This window comes from Symphalangus syndactylus, chromosome 1 (genome assembly GCF_028878055.3).
Source record: "Symphalangus syndactylus isolate Jambi chromosome 1, NHGRI_mSymSyn1-v2.1_pri, whole genome shotgun sequence".
NCBI classification, from domain to species: domain Eukaryota; kingdom Metazoa; phylum Chordata; class Mammalia; order Primates; family Hylobatidae; genus Symphalangus; species Symphalangus syndactylus.
This window is the reverse complement of record NC_072423.2, coordinates 103,329,682-103,349,262: the sequence shown is the minus strand read 5'-3', so window position 1 is coordinate 103,349,262 and position 19,581 is coordinate 103,329,682. Positions and strand designations below refer to the sequence as shown.

Sequence of the window (19,581 nt, the reverse complement as noted above, 5' to 3'; positions counted from 1 at the left end):
TTTGGATCCTCTCTCTTTTTTTCTTAGTTTGGTTAAAGGTTTGTCTATTTTGTTTAACTTTTCAAAAAAATCAACTTTCTGTTTCATTCATCTTTTGTATTGTTTTCTTCATTCCAATGTCATTTATTTCTCCTCTGATCTTTATTATTTCTTTTCTTCAGCTAATTTTGGTTTGGCTTGCTCTTGTTTTTGTCATTTGTTAAGATGCATCACTAGGTTATTTATTTGAAGTTTTTCTTCTTTGTTAATGTAGGCACTTATAGCAATAAATTTCTCTTTTGGTACTGCTTTCACTGTATCCCATAGGTTTTCGTATGTTGCATTTCCATTATCATTTGTTTCAAGAAAATTTTCAATTTCCATCTTAATTTCTTCATTGACTCACTAGTCACTCAAGAGCATATTTTTTAATTTCCATGAGTTTGTGTAGTTTCCAAAATTCCTCTTGTTATTGATTTCTAGTTTTATTCCATTGTGGTCAGAGAAGGTGCTTGATATTATTTCAAATTTTTTGAATGTTTTAAGACTGGTTTTGTGACCTAACATATGGTCTATCCTTGATAATGATTCACGTGCTCAGGAGAAAAATGCATATTCTGCAGCTGTTGGATGAAATGTTCTGAAAATATCTACTAGGTCCATTTGGTCTATTGTGCAAATTAAGTCTGATGTTTGTTGATTTTCTGTCTGGAAGATCTGTCCAATGCTGAAAATGGGTTGTTGAAGTCTCCAGCCATTATTGTATTGAGGTCTATCTCTTTCTTTAGCTTGAATAATATTTGCTTTATACATCTGGGTGCTCCAGTGTTGAGTGCATATATATTTATAATTGTCATATCCTCTTGCTGAATTGACCACTTTATCATTATATAATTACCTTCTTTGTCTCTTCTTTAAGTTTTGTCTTGAAATATATTTTGTCTGATATAAGTATAGCTACTCCCACTCTTTTTTGGTTTCCACTGGCCTGGAATATCTTTTTCTGTTCCTTTATTTTCAGTCTATGCTTGTCTTTATAGGTGAAGTGTGTTTGGGTCTTGTTTTGTTGTTGTTGTTGTTTGTTTGTTTGTTTTTGAGATGGAGTTTTGCTATTTCTGCCCAGGCTGGAGTGCAATGGTGTGATCTCAGCTCACTGCAACCCCTGCCTTCTGGGCTCAAGCAATCCTTCTGCCTCAGCCTCCTGAGTAGCTGGAACTACAGGCATGCACCACCATGCCCAACTAACTTTTTTTGTAGAGATGGAGTTTCTCTATGTTGCCCAGGCTGGTCTCCAACTCCTTGACTCAAGTGATCCACCTGCCTCAGCATCCGAAAGTGCTGGGATTACAGCATGAGTCACCGTGCCCAGCCAGTAATAAAACTCTACACACCTTGATTTCATCCCCCTGCTTTTTAACTTTTTGTTGTTTCTATTTATATCTTATTATACTGTCTATGTCTTTTTTTTCTTGTTACAGAACAATAAACACCTTTATTACATAAGCAAATACAGAAAGGATGAGGATTTATTTGCCTTTCTGGGCCTTGATTTTCCAAAGATAAAACTCTAACTCCCAGGCCTCTAGCACATAGTCATCTGCTGGGCCACACTGTTCTGGCCTTGATGTGATGCACACCAGACACTTGCCCTGCTGGAACTGCTCCTCCAGAAGACTGCTGATTTTGGCATTCTTTTTCATCATGTTTCTTCTAAATTTTTTTAGACTGTTTTTTGTTTAAAATCTCTTCCACCTCAGGAGTCAGCTTGGCCCCCTTCTTGCAGCCCAGGGACAATGCATAGTGGGACTTGCACCACTGTCAGTAGAGTGTACTGTCACTGAGCATGATGCAGTTCTTCAATAGCATCTTGGTATGGACCAGTTTGTTATTGGACACATTGTAGACAACATTGATGATCCTTGTTTCGCACCTACATCACTCTGAGCCCCAGAAGAAATTCCCCACGTCCAGCCTCAAGGTACAGTATTTCTTGTTATGTCCCTGCACACAGACTGTGTGGATGCAGCAGGGGCCAATCTTGGTGCTGGCAGCAGGGCACTCCAGCTCATACTTCCACTTCTTGTGGGAGGGCTTACTCTTGCCCCTGTCTTGCAGCACTTGTGCCAGTTGTCACGAGAGAAGCCCATTGCTCGGCACCTGTACTATGTCTTGAAAAATTGTTATTGTTTTGATTGGTTCATCTTTCAGTCTTTCTACTTAAGAGTAGTTTACACACCACCGTTACAGTGTTATAATATTCTGTGAGTTTTTTCTCTGTACTTAATATTACCAGTGAGTTTTATACTTTCAGATGATTTCTTACTGCTCATTAACATCCTTTTCCTTCTGATTGAAGTACTTTCTTTAGCATTTCTTGTAGGACAGGTCTGATGTTGATGAAATCCTTCAGCTTTTGTTTGTCTAGGAAAGTTTTTATTTCTCTTTCATGTTTAAAGCATATTTTTTCCAGATGCAGTAGTCTAAGGTTCCTTCAGCACTTTAAATATCTCATTCCACTTTCTCTTGGCTTGTAAGATTTCCACTGAAGTCTGCTGCCAGACATACTGGAGTTCCATTGTATGTTATTTGTTTCTTCTGTTGCTTTTAGGATCCTTTCTTTATCTTTGAGCTTTGGGAGTTTTATTATTAAATGCCTTGAGGGGCCAGGCGTGGTGGCTCACATCTGTAATCCCAGCACTTTAGGAGGCTGAGGGAGGCGGATAACTTGAGGTTAGGAGTTCGAGACCAACCTGGCCAACATGGCAAAACCCCATCTCTACTAAAAATACAAAAAAATTAGCTGGGTGTGGTGGCATGTGCCTATAATCCCAGCTACTCAGGAGGCTGGGGCAGAAGAATCACTTGAACCCAGGAGGCTGAGGTTGCAGTGAACTGAGATTGCACCACTGTACTCTAGCCTGGGAGACAGAGCAAGACTCCATTCCATCTCAAAAAAAAAAAAAGCCTTGAGGTCATCTTCTTTGGGTTAAATGTTAAATCTGCTTGGTGTTCTATAACCTTCTTGTACTTGAATGTCAATTATCTTTTTCTAGGTTTAGGAAGTTCTCTGATATTATCTCTTTGAATAAACCTTCTATCCTGTCTCTTTCTCTACCTCCTCTTGAAGGCCAATTACTCTTAGATTTGCCCTTTGGAGGCTATTTTCTAGATCTTGTAGGCATGTTTCATTCTTTTTTATTCTTTTTTGTCTCCTCTATGTATTTTCAAATAGCCTGTCTTCAGGTTCACTAATTCTTTCTGCTTGATCAATTCTGTCATTAAAACTGCTATTAAAAGAATGCTGATCCATTCTTCAGTATTTCAATTGCATTTTTCAACTCCAGAATTTCTGCTTGATTTTTAATTATTTCAATCTCCTTGTTAAGTTTATCTGATATAGTTCGAAATTCTTTCTCTGTGTTATCTCGAATTTCTTTTGAGTCTCCACAAAACTGCTACTTTGAATTCTGTGTCTGAAAGGTCACATATCTTTGTTTCTCCAGGATTAGTTCCTGGTTCCTTATTTAGTTTGGTGAGGTCATGTTTTTCTGAATGGTGTTGATGCTTGTAGAAGTTCTTCAGTGTCTGGGCACTGAAGAGTTAGGTACTTATTGCAGTCTTCGCAGTCTGGGCTTATTTGTATCTGTCCTTCTTGGGAAGGCTTTCCAGATATTTGAAGGAACTTGGGTGTTGTGATCTAAGCCATATCTGCATTAGGGGGCACCCCAAGTCCAGTAACATCATGGTTCTGGCAGACTCATAGAAGTATCACCTTGTGGTCATGGGTAAGATCCAGAATTATTCTCTGGATTACCAGGCAGAAACTCTTGGTTTTTTTTCCCCTTACTCTCTCCCAAACATTCAGAGCCTCTCTCTGTGTGCTGAGCTGCCTGGAGCTGGAGGTGGGATGACACAAGCACTGCTATGGCCACCACCACTCAACTTTGCTAGGTCACATCTGAAGCCAGCATAACACTGGGTCTTGCCCAAGACCCACTGTATCCACTACCTGGCTACCACCTATGTTCGCTCAAAGCCATAGGTCTCTACAATCAGCAGGTGGTGAAGCAAGACAGGCTTCTGTACCTCCCTTTCAGGTGGTGAGTTCCCCAAGCCCCAGGTGGGTCCAGAGATCCTAACTGGGAGCTAGGGACTGGAGTCAAAAACCTTAGAAATCTACCTGGTGTCTTATAATAAGACACCAGTATAATACTGCTGCTGGGCTAGCACTCGAACCATGAGACTCAGTCCCTCCTACTTTTCCCTCCCCTTTCACAGGCAGAGGAGCCTCACCCCATGGCCACCAACGCCACAGGCCCATATGGATCACTGCCAGGCTACTCCCAATGCTCACTTAAGGCCCAAGGGCTCTTCAGTCAGTTTGTGGTGAATGCTGCCTGGCCTGGGACTCACCCTTCAGGGCAGTGGGCTCCCCTCTGGCCCAGGGCAGGTCCAGAAATGCCATCCAAAAGCCAAGGCCTAGAATCAGGGACTCCAAGAGCCCGTTGGTGCTCTACCCCACTGTGCCCTACCTGGTACCTAAGATGCAAGACAAATTTCCCTTTACTTTTTCCTCTGCTTTTTTCAAGCAGATGGCATCTCTCACCATAGCCAACAGAGCTGTGAATGTGCTTGGCCTTACCTGGATAATTTCAGACAAGCCAGCATATCTCAGAGTCTCACTTAAGGCCCACAGTGTACTTACTACCTGAGTATTGCTGATGGTTATTCAAGGCCCAGGGGCTCTTTAGTCAGTAAGTGATGGGTCCTGCCATGACTGCATCCTTCTCTTCAAGGCAGCAGGTTCCCTTCTGACCAACGATGTGTCAATAAATGTAATCCAGAAGCTAGGGCCCAGAATGGGGGCCTCATGACTCTGCCTGGTGCCCTATCCTACTGTGACTGAGCTGGTATCCCAGATGCAAGACAAAATTCTCTTTGCTCTTCCCTCTCCTCTCTTCACACGGAAGGAAGGGTCTCTTTTGGAGCTGCAAACTGTGCAGCCTGGGGTTAGGGGTTAGGAAAGGAGTGGCACAAGTACTCCCTTAACAGCACCTGCTGGTGTCTCAGTAGGTCATGTGCCCCTGCAGTCCACTGGATCTGAGCTCAGCTCAGCACTAGGACTCACCTAGGAGTTGCAGTCCTTGTGGCCTAGACTGCCTTTCAAGTTTATTTAGGGCCCCAGGGTACTTTAGCACTCCATGATAAGGCTTGCCAGAACTCAAGTTCTGACCACTGGGATGTGCGAGTCCCCTCTGGCTGGGGCTGGCCTATATGCTCCCGCTGTGGGCAGGCATCACCTAGTTCAGCTCAGTTTTGCTTTCCACTGTGACAAGGCAGCATTGAGTTCAATGCAAAGTCTCACAATCACTGCACTCTCCATCCCCAAGTGCACAGATTCTCCCTGCCATGCAGCCACTGCTGGGATGGGGGGTGATTGGTGTCAGCAATTCAAGACTCTTTCCTGCCCTCTTCTGTGACTTTCAGTAATATGAAGTTAAAACAAGGTATTGTGAGTTCTCATCTGATTTTTGGTTCTTATGAAGGTTTTTTTGTGTGTAGACAATTGTTAAATTTTGTGTTCCTGTTGAGAGGTATGTTCAGTGGAGCCTTCTATTACACCATCTTGCTCTGTTCCCCCATCCCACCACCATGATCACTTTCTGAGGCAGCCCAATTTATTGTTAGCTAGCTCTTTTTTTTTTTTTTTTGAGACAATCGGGCTCAGTTGCCCAACTGAAGTGCAGTGGTGCGATCTCTAATCGCTGCAGCCTCCGCCTCCCAGGTTCCAGTGATTCTCCTGCCTCAGCCTCCCAAGTAGCTGAGATTACAGGCATATGCCACCATGCCCAGCTAATTTTTGTATTTTTAGTGGAGACGGGGTTTCATCATATTGGATAGTCTGGTCTCGAACTCCTGACCTCTGGTGATCTACCCGCCTTGGCCTCCCAAAGTGCTGGGATTACAGGCATGAGTCACTATGCCTGGCCAGCTAGTTCATATTCTTAGAAACAAATTTCTTATATTGAGCTGTATCTTTGTAACTTCTAGTCTCTGAAGCTGTACAGAAAAAAGTCATATTCTTTGTCCATGTTTACTTATCTAGTTCCTTTAATTATTCCTGTCAATGAATTACTGTTTATTATGAGTTTATTATGTTTTAGGCATAGGCTTAAGATCTTTATATGCATTTAATTCTCACAACATTCCTAAAACATATACACTACTTATATCTCCATATTACAGATAGGAACATGAAGATAAATTACATAACTTGCCAAATTCACATGGCTAATAAGCTGCAGAGATGGTATGTGAACTCAGGCCTGATTGATGGCAGAGCCTATACTCTAATTAAGTGAATCAGCTTCCTTCAAATTTCCTCATTCTCCTCTTGCTATGGTTTAAATGTGTCCCCCAAAAGTTCACGTGTTGGAAACTTAATGCCTCTGTCCTCATGAATGAATTAATGGGTTAATGAGGGCTGTGCCCTCATGATTGGATCAATGTCACTATCAAAGAAGTGGGCTCATTATCATTGGAACGGCTTTGTTATAAAAGCAAGCTCTCTCTGACTGTCTTGCCCTCTCACCACGTGATGCTTTCCACCATGTTATCACTCAGCAAGAAGGCCCTTACAAGATGTCAGCACTATGCTCTTGAATTTCCCAGTCTCTAGAACTGTGAGCTAAATAAATCTCTATTTTTTTTCATTATTTTTATTATATTTTATTTTTTATTTTTGAGACAGAGTTTTGCTCTTGTTTCTCAGGCTGGAGTGCAATGGCATGATCTCGGCTCATCGCAACCTCTGCCTCCCGGGTTCAAGTGATTCTCCTGCCTCAGCCTCCCGAGTAGCTGGGATTACAGGCATGTGCCACCACACTTGGCTAATTTTGTATTTTTAGTAGAGACAGGGTTTCTTCATGTTGGTCAGGCTGGTCTCGAACTCCCAACCTCAGGTGATCCTCCTGCCTTGGCCTCTCAAAGTGCTGGGATTACAGGTGTGAGCCACCACACTCAATTTTTTTTTTTTTTTTTTTTTGAGGCAGAGTCTAGCTCTATCGCCCAGCTGGAGTGCAGCGGCTCGATCTTGGCTCACTGTAACCTCTGGCTCCCGGGTTCAAGTGATTCTCCTGCCTCAGCCACCTGAGTCACTAGGATTACAGGCGCCTGCCACCATGCCTGGCTAATTTTCGTATTTTTAGTAGAGACAGGGTTTCACTGTGTTGGCCAGGCTGGTCTCGAACTCCTGACCTCGTGATCCGCCTGCCTTGGCCTCCTGAAGTGCTGGGATTACAAGCATGAGCCACCACGCCTGGCCTAAACCTCTATTCTTTATATATTCTCCAGCCTGTAGTATTCAGTTATAGCAATAAAAAATAGACTAGGATACCTCTGTAGCTATTCTAGTTTATCAATGTCCCTCTTTTTATTTTTATTTTATATGGAACACCTCACAAATTTGTATGTCATCTTTGCGCAGACGCCTTACTAATCTTCTCTGTATTGTTCCAATTTTTGTGCATGTGCTGCCAAAGTGAGCACTCAAAGTCCCTCCTAAAGGGTGATCCCAGAATTCTATATGTTTGACCAGTGCAGAGTCAAAATTTTATCTCCCATTTCCTAGACATGCTACATTTATTAAAGTATCCTAAAACTGAATTAGCCTTTTTGAGCAGCCTCATTTCCCTGTTCAATCTTACTAAGCCTGTACTAAACTAAAACTCCTAAGACTTTCTCACATGAAGTAGAAAATGTGCCTGGATATCCTCCTCCTTTCTTTGTTAATCTTCAAGACCTTGGCCAGGCTTCCCTTCATCCATCATTTCTCCCTAAAGAGTCTAGCTCTCAGTGATTGCTACTTCCAAGGAATTTACCTTATACTTTGGTATGCCAGTTGGCACTAGTCATAGTTAGCCTTGCACTGTAATTATCCCAACAGAAATATGCCTGACTTCCTGTTCTTTATATATAAATGCCACCCTTTAACATAGCAACAATTTCTGGAGCATGTTTTCTCCTACTGGCTATAAATAAAAAGAGCTGGGAAGAACATACAAGTGAGCCTTTTCACTCCCTGACTGTTTTTCATTCGTATATTAGCAATTATAAACAGGCTGGGCACAGTGGCTCCCAGTACTTTGGGAGGCCAAGGCAGGTAGATCACAAACATGGTGAGACCTCATCTCTACAAAAAATATAAAAATTAGCTGGGTGTGGTGGCACACACCTGTAGTCCCAGCTGCTCAGGAGGCTGAGATGGCAGGATTGTTTGAGCCAGGAAGGCAGAGGTTGCAGTGAACAGAGATCGCACCACTGCCCTCCAGCCTGGGCAAAAGAGTGAGACCTTGTCTCAGAAAAACAAGAAGGGGGCGGCAAAAACATGAATAATCATAGCTAAACTAAAAAGTTTTGTAATCAAATCAAATAAGTAAATAAAAACTTGATAATTTCAAATGACTGGGTGAGAAACCACACACAGTAAAGGAGAGAAACTGGCTTGAATCAAGAGCTGAGCTAGTAGCTAAGGAAGAAGGCAGGCTCATTCTTGAGACTTTGGAAAGCTACAAAATGTTACCGGCTCAGCCAAGCGTTCCCAGGGACTGGTCCTAGTAGGGGGTCCACTTCTGCCCATGACTCTTTACATCCTACCTCACCCCAGGAACTCCTTCTACCCACACTTCACTCCACCTTTGAAAAAGGGAAGTCTGCACTCCTATCATCTAACGGGTGCAGATAGCAAGGGGATGGAGAATCCCAAAGTCCATGGCCATCCAGAAAGATATGCTTCCAGTTTTTTTAAAAACCTTTAATTTTATCAGGTATTTTTAAAAAAATGGTTTCTGAAAGTTTTTTGTTTTTTTTGAGACACAGTCTTGCTCTGTCGCCAGGCTGGAGTGCGGTGGCACGATCTCGGCTCACTGCAACCTCCGCCTCCTGGGGTCAAGTGATTCTCCTGCCTCAGCCTCCCGAGTAGCTAGGACTACAGGCATGCACTACCACACCCAGCTAATTTTTGTATTTTTAGTAGAGACCGTGTTTCACCATGTTGGCCAGGATGGTCTCCATCTCCTGACCTCATGATCCGCCCGCCTCGGCCTCCCAAAGTGCTGGGATTACAGGCGCGAGCCACCACGCCCGGCTGAAAGTTTTTGCATTAGACCTTTGGACAGCTAAAAATGAGTTTGAAATCCAAGGAGAATAAACCAAATATACTTAAAGTTTTTGAAAGCAGCAAAAAGAAACACACACAAGATAAAGTTAGTTTTCAAAGAATGAGCTTATTAATAAGGAGAAGGAAAAAAATGAAGTGGAATTCAGTAAGAGGTAAAGTTTAGCAAAGTGAGCACTGACTGAAGTAACATTTTTTTTCTTTTAAATGAACCTAACATTGTGAACATATCCAGGAAAAATAAAACAAAACCAATAATTCAAAATGCATTTTTCCCAAAGAAATGCATAGCAATTCTAATCTCAGTATTAATACAGCACTATGCTTCAGGTAATTTTGAGGCAGTATTTTTAAATTAAGCACCAAAATAAAAGTTGTACTACTTACAGATCTGCATAAAGCACAATAAGGCAAGGTTCTTCCTTAAAAATTCATTCATCCCTTCATTCATTCATCAACAATAACATGCCAAACCCTAAGATTTGTGTTGAGATCCCTCTCCTTAAGCATGTCAAAGTGGAGAAGAAAGACAACAAAGAAAATAAAAGTACATTGTGTTATAACATACTTTGTGCTTATGACATCCTGCTCTTCGGCTTTTCCTCCTGCCTTACCAGTCATACTTACACTACCTGCTGGTTGACTTTTCTCCACACATCCAACCTTTTGCCCTAGGCCTTGGCCCTTCTCAGTTCACTTGCTCACTTGCGCTCTCTCCTGTGTTCTCTCTTGCCTAACTCTCGCTCCTGCTCTCTGTGTGATTCCAACAATTCCCTATAGCTTTAAAAATCATCTACATGCTGCTGACTCCCAAATTTTTACATCTCCAGCCTAGACTTCTTCTCTTATATATCCAACTGCTATTAATGTATTTCCCTTTAAATGTTACACAGCCACTTAAGTTCCAAAAGAGAATTATTGCTTTTTACCCCCCACCTCCTGGACTTCCTCAATTCTCTATAAATGGTACTACTAAGCACCTAGCTACCAAAGCTAACCCAACAGCCAATCCTAATGATTCTGCCTCTGACACACATCTCTTGTAAACCTACTTTCTTCCTCCACTGTCTCCAGCCTTATCCAAACCACCATAAGTTTTCATCTATGCTACTGTAGTGGCATCCTCCCTGGTCTCTTTGTGTCCCCCTATTCCTGCCCTCTTCCTCTCCACCTCAGTCTATTCTTAATAGACAGAGTGATATCTTTTAAACGTAAATCAGGTTTCACGTCACTTCCTTGTTTGAAACATTTCAGTAGTTTCCACTGGACTTAAAAATAAAATCTGAATTCTTTGTCATGGCCGACAAGGCCCTACACTATCTGCTCCCACCTCCCTCTCCATCTTCACCTGATACTACCCTTCCCCAGGTTCATGATACTCTAGAGATGTTGGTCTTTGTCAGTTCCTAGAATGTACTGAAAGCATTCATATTTCAGGGATGTCATGCTTGCTATCCCCTTTGCTAGAGAGCTTTTCTCATGTTTACTTAGATGACAGTCTTCTTCTCATTCTCTGGATCTCTACTTACGTATTACCTCCACAGACCTTTCCTGTGGTGCTCCTGGGATATCTTCTCTCTATCCCACTGTCTTATTTCTTTTCTTTTCCTTTTTTTTTTTTTTTTGAGATGGAGTCTTGCTCCGTCACCCAGGCTGGAGTGCAGTGGCACGATCTTGGCTCACTGCAACCTCCGCCTCCCAGGTTCAAGTGGTTCTCCTGCCTCAGCCTCCCGAGTAGCTGGGACTAGAGGTGCCCGCCACCATGCCTGGCTAATTTTTTGTATTTTTTTTTAGTAGAGACGGGGTTTCACTGTGTTAGCCAGGATGGTCTTGATCTCCTGACCTTGTGATCTGCCCGCCTCAGCCTCCCAAAGTGCTGGGATTACAGGAGTGAGCCACCGCGCCCGGCCCCACTGTCTTATTTCTTCGTAGCATCTATCATCATCTAAAAGGTTAACATGCCTTTTTTGTTTTTTACATGTTTACTACCTGTTTCCTCTCACTAGCATACAAACAACTTAAAGACACAATCCTTTCTGTTGAGTTTTCTTTTTTCTTTTTTTTGAGATGGAGTCTCAATCTGTTGCCAGGCTGCAGTGCAATGGCTCGATCTCAGTTCACTGCAACCTCCACCTCCCCGGTTCAAGCTATTCTCATGTCTCAGCCTCCCGAGTAGCTGGGATTACAGATGCCCGCCAACACGCCTGGCTAATTTTTGTATTTTTAGTAGAGACAGGGTTTCGCCATGTTGGTCAGGTTGGCCTCGTACTCCTGACCTCAGGTGATTCACCTGCCTCAGCCTCCCAAAGTGCTGGGATTACAGGTGTAAGCCACTGTCTGTTGTGTTTTCTATGGTCTCCTCAGTAACAAGTATCTGTGTAACAGCAGATACTTACTATCTGCTAAATAAACTGTTGTGAGAGAAATGCGTACATGAAAGGGATTAGGAGAAGGCTTTCTAGAGGAGGTGATCCATAAACTAAACCTGGAAGAACTAGGATAAGTATTCGGGCAGACAGTGCAGTGAGGGAAATTGCAGAGCACATCTCTAAGCTGTGAAAAATACAGTATATTTGTGAAACTGCAAGTAGTTCAACATGATAATGCAAGATAATGAAAAGTTATGGAGTAAAAACAATCTAGGCCTGACGCAGTGGCTCACTCCTGTAATTCCAGCACTTTGGGAGGCCAAGGCAGATGGATCACTTAAGCCCAGGAATTTGAGACCAGTCTGGGAAACATGGCGAAACTGTGTCTCTTCAAAAATACAAAAAATTAGCCAGGTGTGGTGGTGTATGCCTGTAGTCCCAGCCACTTGAGAGGCTGAGATGGGAGGATCATGAGAGTCCAGGAGGTCGAGGCTCCAGTGAGCTGAGATCGTGCCACTATACTCCAGCCTGGGTGACAGAGCAAGACCCTGTCTCAAAAAGAAAAAAAAAAAAAGGAACAATGTATAATTCCTAGAGAACTCCCTTCTCTACTCTAAATCTACTGAAACACTGAATAGAATCTTAGGAATGAAGGAGGAATGCATCTCTCCCCCGCCTTTTTTTTTTTTTTTGAGATGGAGCCTTGTTCTGTCACCCAGGCTGGAGTGCAGTGGTGCGATCTCAGCTCACTGCAACCTCCCCATCCCAGGTTCAAGAGATTCTCCTGCCTCCGCCTCCTGAGTAGCTGGGATTACAGGCACCTGCCACCACGCCCAGCTAATTTTTTGTATTTTTAGTAGAGATGGGTTTCACCACGTTGGCCAGGCTGGTCTCAAACTCCTGACCTCAGGTAACCCATCCACCTCAGCCTCCGAAAGTGGTAGGATTACAGCTGTGAGCCACTGCACCCGACCTCTCTTTTTCTTTTAAGACTGTTTTTGTTTGCTTGTTTGAGATAGGGTCTCATTCCATTGCTCATTGCTGGGAGTGCAGTGATGTCATCACAGCTCACATACTACAGCTTTGACCTCCTGGGCTCAACCAATACTCCTGCCTTTGCCTCCCGAGTAGTTAGGACCACAGGCATGCCCCACCACACCTGGCTAATTTTTTTTTTTTTTTTTTTTTTGTAGCGATGAGGGTCTTACTACCTCGCTCAGACTCATCTCAAATTCCTGGGCTCAAGCAATCCTCCCACTGTGGCCTCCCAAAATGCTGAGATTACAGGCATGTAATCTTTTTTTTTTTTCTGTCTAAGTCTTGAATACTTAAGCATCTCTAATAGTACATGTGCTGATATTAGTTTATATACCCTATAAATGTATAATTTAAATATGAGTAAATTATTGCTGAATTAATACAAATGTAAATCTAGAGAAGTTATATGATTAATAGACCTGTTTAATTGTAAGGAAAGTAAAATTAGCAAAAATTAAAATCATTACATTGGCAACGATACTAAGCTGCAAAAAAATGTTTTTAAATAAGGCTGACCAAGAAAGGAAAGAGAATGTAGAAAGGGAAACAGAAATCCACCAGAGAGAAAATCCTCATTTTATAGTTTAAGTGTTGGCTTGGAATTTTGTAAATGAAATCCATGTATTTTTCTTTTTATTTATCCCTAGAAACCAACAGAATCAGGTGTCTAGGAAATTCTCAGTAACTGTCTAATTGAACTGAACCAACCTCATCACAGCCTTTGGCAGCAGGTACCCAAATTAGTTTTAATTTCCACTAAATTGCGCGGGTGGAGGGCGGTGAGTAGGATGTTGAACTCTGTTTCCTTTTGTAGCAAAAAAATTTCAAATATAAGTTGTTTCAAGATATTTTATTATTTGTTCAAATTGTAGAGGTTCAGTTATTTGATTTTACTTTCAGGGACCAGTATGGTTATAATATATTGAGAGGAGGAATAGTGTGATGCTTAAAGAATGTAAACTTTAGAACCAGACCAACCAGGTCCAAATCCCAGCTGTGCAACCTTAGGCAAATTACTTAACTTCTCTATACCTCAGTTTACTCATCTAAAAAATGGAGCTAACAACAGTACCTACCTTATAGGATTGTTGTAAGAAGTATAGGCGATAAGAACAATGTCAGTGTACAGTGTATAATATTTACTACCATTACAATTACTTTTCAATTGTTTTTCTAATTAACTTGAAAATAGTATTTTACCCATGAACAACCTCCACAGTTAAAACTTTTTATGAGAATATGAACACTAATCATTTTACTTGAATTCCAAGCCAGAATTATCTACTAATATGCTACTTACACTAACTGATTAATTTTCTGCTGCTGCTCCTTGGATCTTCTGTATTTTAGCAGCTTACTTTGTGTTGGTGTATCAACGCCTATGTTTTCTGGGAGATGGACAATGGGGGGTAACTTCAAGTTCAGAGCTTCCTTTTCTGCTGCAATAGCAGCTTTGTTTGCATCTGACATCTTGATCTCCTAAGATTAAAATAGTCTGTACTCTGAGGAGAAAAAGTCCATAAAGCCATTATTATGTCATCAGGCCTCGATATATTCATAACATATCTAACATATCAATACCAAAAATAAAATTCTAGACACTTTTGGATCTTCCTCCCAAGTATGGTATTAGTCTAAAGAATGACAGTTGAGGTAAGTTGGCAGGGATTCCTGTTAGAACTCTAAAACCCACTTATGAAGCAATGAGCCAGTCAGTTCCCCTTCAGGGCTTGTTTCCTAATGGATGAAACTAAGGAGTTTAATTAGATGCTCTATAAATATCCCTACAGCTGTAGCATTCTGGGTTCAAAATTTTCCCGAGACGCAAACCACCACCACCACCACAATAACAAATTCAGTTGTTGAGGGATGATCCCCTTCCCAGTAAAAGCTGATATTTAACATCGTTAATGGTTTTTTTTTTTTTTTTTTTTGAGACAGTCTTGCTCTGTCGCCCAGGCTGGAGTACAATGGCGCGATCTTGGTTCACTGCAACCTCCGCCTCCCAGGTTCAAGTGGTTCTCCTGCTTCAGCCTCCCGAGTAGCTACCACGCCCGGCTACTTTTTTGTATTTTTAGTAGAGATAAGATGTCACCATGTTGGCCAGGCTGGTCTCGAACTCCTGACCTCAGATGATTTCCTGCCTCGGCCCCCCAAAGTCCTGGGATTACAGGCGTGAGCCACCACCCCCAGCCAATCCTTAAAACATCAATATGATATCTTAGTCTTGCTGCCTTCCAAGAAAGTGATGCTATGATCAAGCAAAAAATAGGCATACTTGATGCACGGCAAATCTAAAACGTCATGTAAATGCTCAAAAATTTTACTGTGGGCCAGGCGCAGTGGCTCACGCCTGTAATCCCAGCACTTTGGGAGGCCGAGGCGGGCGGATCACCTGAGGTCGGGAGTTCGAGCCCCGCCTGGCCAACATGATGAAACCCCATCTCCACTAAAAATACAAAAATTAGCTGGGGCGTGGTGGCAGGCGCCTGTAATCCCAGCTCAGGAGGCTGTGAGGCACAAGAATCGCTTGAACCTGGGGGGCAGAGGTTGCAGGGAGCTGAGATGCCGCTACCGCACTCCAGCCTGGGCGATAAAGCGAGACTCCGTCTCAAAAAAAAAAAAAAATTGTACTGTGATAACAACTATATTTGCCATGAATGCCTACAGGATTTGGAGATTCCTGCCTTGAAAGAGTGTTTAAGTTGGCACCCAAATCGCGATACCTGCCCTGGGAGGGAAAGGAAGAGAAAAGGAGAAAACAAGTACCTGATTGTTTCTCACTACTTCCCCGCTGCGCAGACGCCAGAGAGAGAGAGAGACAGTCAGAGCCTCTCCTCAGGTGAAAGGAAGGGGGATAACGAGGGAGAAACCTCCGGAACGCCACCGGCTCTCAAACGAGTAGCTGGAGAAGGGCGGTCGCTGACCGGTTGGAAACAACGTCGTCGCCATGGAAACTGTGGCGGCCCCAGCCGGAGGGGCTGGGTGAAGGTTGCCTGGAGAGGCAGTTGCCAAGCTGCAAAGGATTAGGATTACCTGTCACAACAATAATTCGTTACTCAAGTAAATGGGGTGTGAGGTTTTTTTTTGTTTGTTTTGTTTTTTAACCCAACTGCCTTTCCTTGGAAGGGGACCAGGAAATCAGAATCTTCAAATTGTGGAAAACTGCAAGACTGGAAATTTAGATCTGTTGGAAAATAGATTTATGGAAACACTCTCAGCAAAAGAATCAAGTCTTCAAGTGTCCCTTAGTGACATCCTGTAAATATTGTAACTAATCAGCAATATAATTTATCTTGCTTCTAGATTTGCTATTTGTTGACACAGCACTTCCAGGAATTCTTTGGCAAAATCAAACAGGTTAAGGTGTGTGAATTTAGTGAGTATGCTGGGAGAAAGATGTGAAATTTTGCTGTTTGAAGCTGTACAATGCATACTACATCTAAATGATAACAGCCTACAAGAACACTATGTGCCAAAATTAAATTAGGGAAGTGAATAAATTCTGCCGGTGTGTTAACAGCATACTCATTCAACAAATATCTGAGCACCTTCTTTGTGCCAGTTGCTACGTAATTTTTTTTGTTTTGTTTTAAAGAGAGTACAGCCTACACTATTGTGTCTGGCACACAGTAGGTGCTCTAAAATGTCATTTAAGTGAGTGAATGAACAAGTAAAACTTCCTGGTAGTTTGTAAAAGCAAATTATCTTTCTGTAGAAAATAAAATACTTGTATAAATAATGTGACTTTTTTTTTTTTGAGACAGAGTTTTGCTCTTGTTGCCCAGGCTGGAGTGCTCACCACAACCTCCACCTCCCAGCTTCAAGCGATTGTCCTGCCTCAGCCTCCCAGCCTCCCAAGTAGTTGGGATTACAGGCATGCACCACCAAACCCGGCTAAACTTTATTTTTTTTTTTTAGTAGAGACGGGGTTTCTCCATGTTGGTCAGGCTGGTCTTGAACTCCTGATCTCCGGTGATCCGCCCACCTTGGCCTCCCAAAGTGCTGGGATTACAGGCATGAACCACTGCACCATGCCACCTTTTCTCTTTTAAACTCTAGTCCTATGACAGATTAGACAGTTTTTTTTAATGTCAATTTGTTAGGGTTTATTTTTTAGAGACAGGGCTCTCGCTCTGTCACCCAGGCTGGAGTGCAGCTGGAATGCAGCGGCACCATCATAGTGAAAGGAGTCAGCTAGCTTTTCCCTTAGGTAGATAGCAAGGGAAGGGTCCCCAGAGAACCCCCAGCCCATGGGTCAGTGCCTCATCCCCACATAACATAAAAAGCAGCCTGGGAAAAAATGCAAGCTGCAGGCACCAATAAGGGGACTAGCACAGGGTGTTGTGCCTGGAGACATGCCCACGGCTCCACAGATAGAAAAACCTCCGGCTCATTTGGACAAAAACTTGCACAGACCTCCTCCTCACTGACATAAAGGAACAAAGAAATGCCTTTGTCCTTTGTGTAGTCAGTGGGCTCCCAGGAAAAAAAAAGTTTCTTTTCCTTTTGTGGGTATGGGCACAGTGGGCTCCAGTAGGTTCCGGTGGCCACTCTACTTTCTCCTTTATTTGGATTGTAAATCCGACTTCTAGGAATCATCACTTCAGCCCCTGATTGGTCCTGGGCCAAGGTCCAGGGCCAAACTTTCACTTCAGTTCCTGATAGGTCCCAGGGCAAGCTAAGCAGCATCTATGAATCATCATTTCAGCTCCTGATTAGTACCAGGTCAAGCCCCAGGGTAGGGGGGTGGGGGGACGAAGCACATTCCTTCCTCTTCCCAGTCCATAAACACCCGGGACCCCAGCCTCATAGGGGACACCCCATTCAGGTCCCCCTCTCTGCTGGCAGAGAGCTTTCTTACTTTCGCTTATTAAACGTTCGTTCTAAACTAACCTTTGGGTCTGTGCTCCTTAATCATCTTGGAGGTAGGACAAATAACTCCAGGTGTTATCTCAGACAACGAGAAACTGTTACATCTTGCTGCATTGCTGAGACTACAGCAATAGCTCACTGCATCCTCAAACTCCTGGGCTCAAGGGATCCTCCCACCTTAGCCTCCTGAGTAGCTGAGACTACAGGCACACACCATGACATCGGCTAATTTTTAAAAATATTTTGTTGGAACAGTGTCTTACTATGTTGCACAGGCTTGCCTCAAACTAGTGGACTCAAGCAATCCTCCTGCTTCAGCTTCCTAAAAGTGTTGGGATTATAGGGATGAGCCACCGTATGTGGCGTGAATGTCAATTTGGTTAGGCTAAACTAGAAGGACTAAAGAGAAGGCAGCAGTCTTGTGTATGATATACCCACCTTCTCCCAGTCATTAATCAAACACTAATCTAGGGCTGCTGTGAGGAGATTACAGATCAATTCAAGTCCCTGGTCAATTGACATTGGTCTAAGGAGATTATCCTTGGTGAGCCCGACTCAATCAGTAGAAATCCTTTTAAAAAGATTTAGGCCTGGCAAAGTGGATCAACCCTGTAATCCCATGCACTTTAGGAGACCGAGCCAGGCAGACTGCTTGAGGGAGTTTGAGATCAGCCTGGGCAACATGGTGTAACTCTGTCTCTATTTTAAAAAATTAAAAATTAAAAAAATAATAATAAAGAGATGGGCATGCCCTGAGTCAAACTCCAAACAGCAGCTGGGTCTACAACTGCTCTCCATTTTCTGGTTCTTCCCTTCCTGACAGTCTGCCCTACAGACCTTGGACTTGCTTAACCAGCCCCCTCCATTGCATAAGTCAATTCTTTGTTAAAAATATATATATATATATATGTATAGACATACACACATACATATATAGATATAGATACAGATATAGATGATATATATTATATCTTACTGGTTCTGCTTCCCACTTTGAACCCTGACTGATACAATGTACGTCCCTTTTTTTTTTTTTTACTTTAAAAAAAAATTTTATTATAGAGACAAAGTCTCACTGTGTCGGCCAGGTTGGTCTTGAACTCCTGGCCTCAAGCAATCCTCCTACCTTGGCCTCTAGATATGCTAGGATTACAGGTGTGGGCCACCACGCCTGGCCGATGTACATCCTTTTTAATAGCCAATGTTTCCAAAAGTGTGTTCTTGTACAAGAACGGATTCCTCTTGAGCTTATACAAATAAATATATTGCCATAAAACAAGAATACTTATGAATAGTTTCCTAATTCTGGAGATATCAGCTAGAGAGAAAGATAAATATTTCAATTTTACTCACAAAATATACCAAAAAGTTACCAAATTGCTATAAAACTACAGATAATGCGGAGAAAAAAAGTTTTCTTAACTCTGAAAGAAAATAGTAATAAAAAGTCAGCAATGTTTCAAGCAAAAAAGTCATTAAAATCATTTCGGTCCTCATCAGTTCCATCCCATGTAATTAATTTTTGTTCTACTTGATAAATTAGCAATTTTAAGTCCAGTTTTTACCACTGGAGTTCATAAAGTTCTTATTCAGTCCAACTGAATAATCAACAGATGCCTGTATTCCAGAGTATGTATCAGAGACTTTTTATCCTTTTCATACACGTCTTTGAAGACACAATGCTTTAGGATTATATTTGCTTGCAAAGATCATTTAGAAAAAACATTAGAATAAAGCAATTTACTATGAACAACAAGATTTAGAATGGCTATGATGAAAGACCTGGTAAGAGTTTACAACAATGATGCGATTGACAAGGAAATTTGTTTTTTTCTGTAGTCTATAACAAGTTTACATAGTAGCCATAATTATGACTGATAACATATAAAAAGACACATCAGATTTTTAGGAATCTCATATACTTTTTAAGCACATATTAATAACATGTTAATATAAATGTAATGCAAAGGTTTCCTGTATAATTTACGTATCAAATAAGCCTAATATGTCTCTCTTAGGCTTCCAGGGGCCATTCTGGGATAACCTAAGGTTAGTTTGAGGCCGAAAAGACTTAATTTAGAATTTGAAATTTGACTTTGGGAAGGCTGTCAAGTATGTCAAAGGATAAAAACACTCAATTAAAAT

At 42.2% G+C, this 19,581-nt stretch overlaps 1 protein-coding gene, 1 non-coding gene and 1 pseudogene across 2 annotated transcripts in view; all 3 read right to left on the bottom strand.

The window, feature by feature from the left end:
* The window catches only part of DNAH12 (dynein axonemal heavy chain 12), a 278,772-nt gene that overhangs the window by 246,873 nt on the left and 12,318 nt on the right, over positions 1–19,581 (bottom strand). Inside the window, exons 2-3 of the mRNA XM_055273198.2 lie at positions 15,331–15,577; positions 13,862–14,063 (exon numbers count right to left, since the gene is read on the bottom strand). Coding sequence (XP_055129173.2) covers positions 13,862–14,031 — 170 coding nt within the window. The 5' untranslated portion in view covers positions 14,032–14,063; positions 15,331–15,577. The remainder of the gene's footprint in view (positions 1–13,861; positions 14,064–15,330; positions 15,578–19,581) is intronic.
* LOC129479752 (small ribosomal subunit protein eS8-like) lies at positions 1,506–2,126 on the bottom strand (annotated as a pseudogene).
* Positions 7,421–7,527, bottom strand: LOC129461234 (U6 spliceosomal RNA). Its single transcript, XR_008650433.1, has one exon. It is a non-coding gene; the product is annotated as a U6 spliceosomal RNA (small nuclear RNA).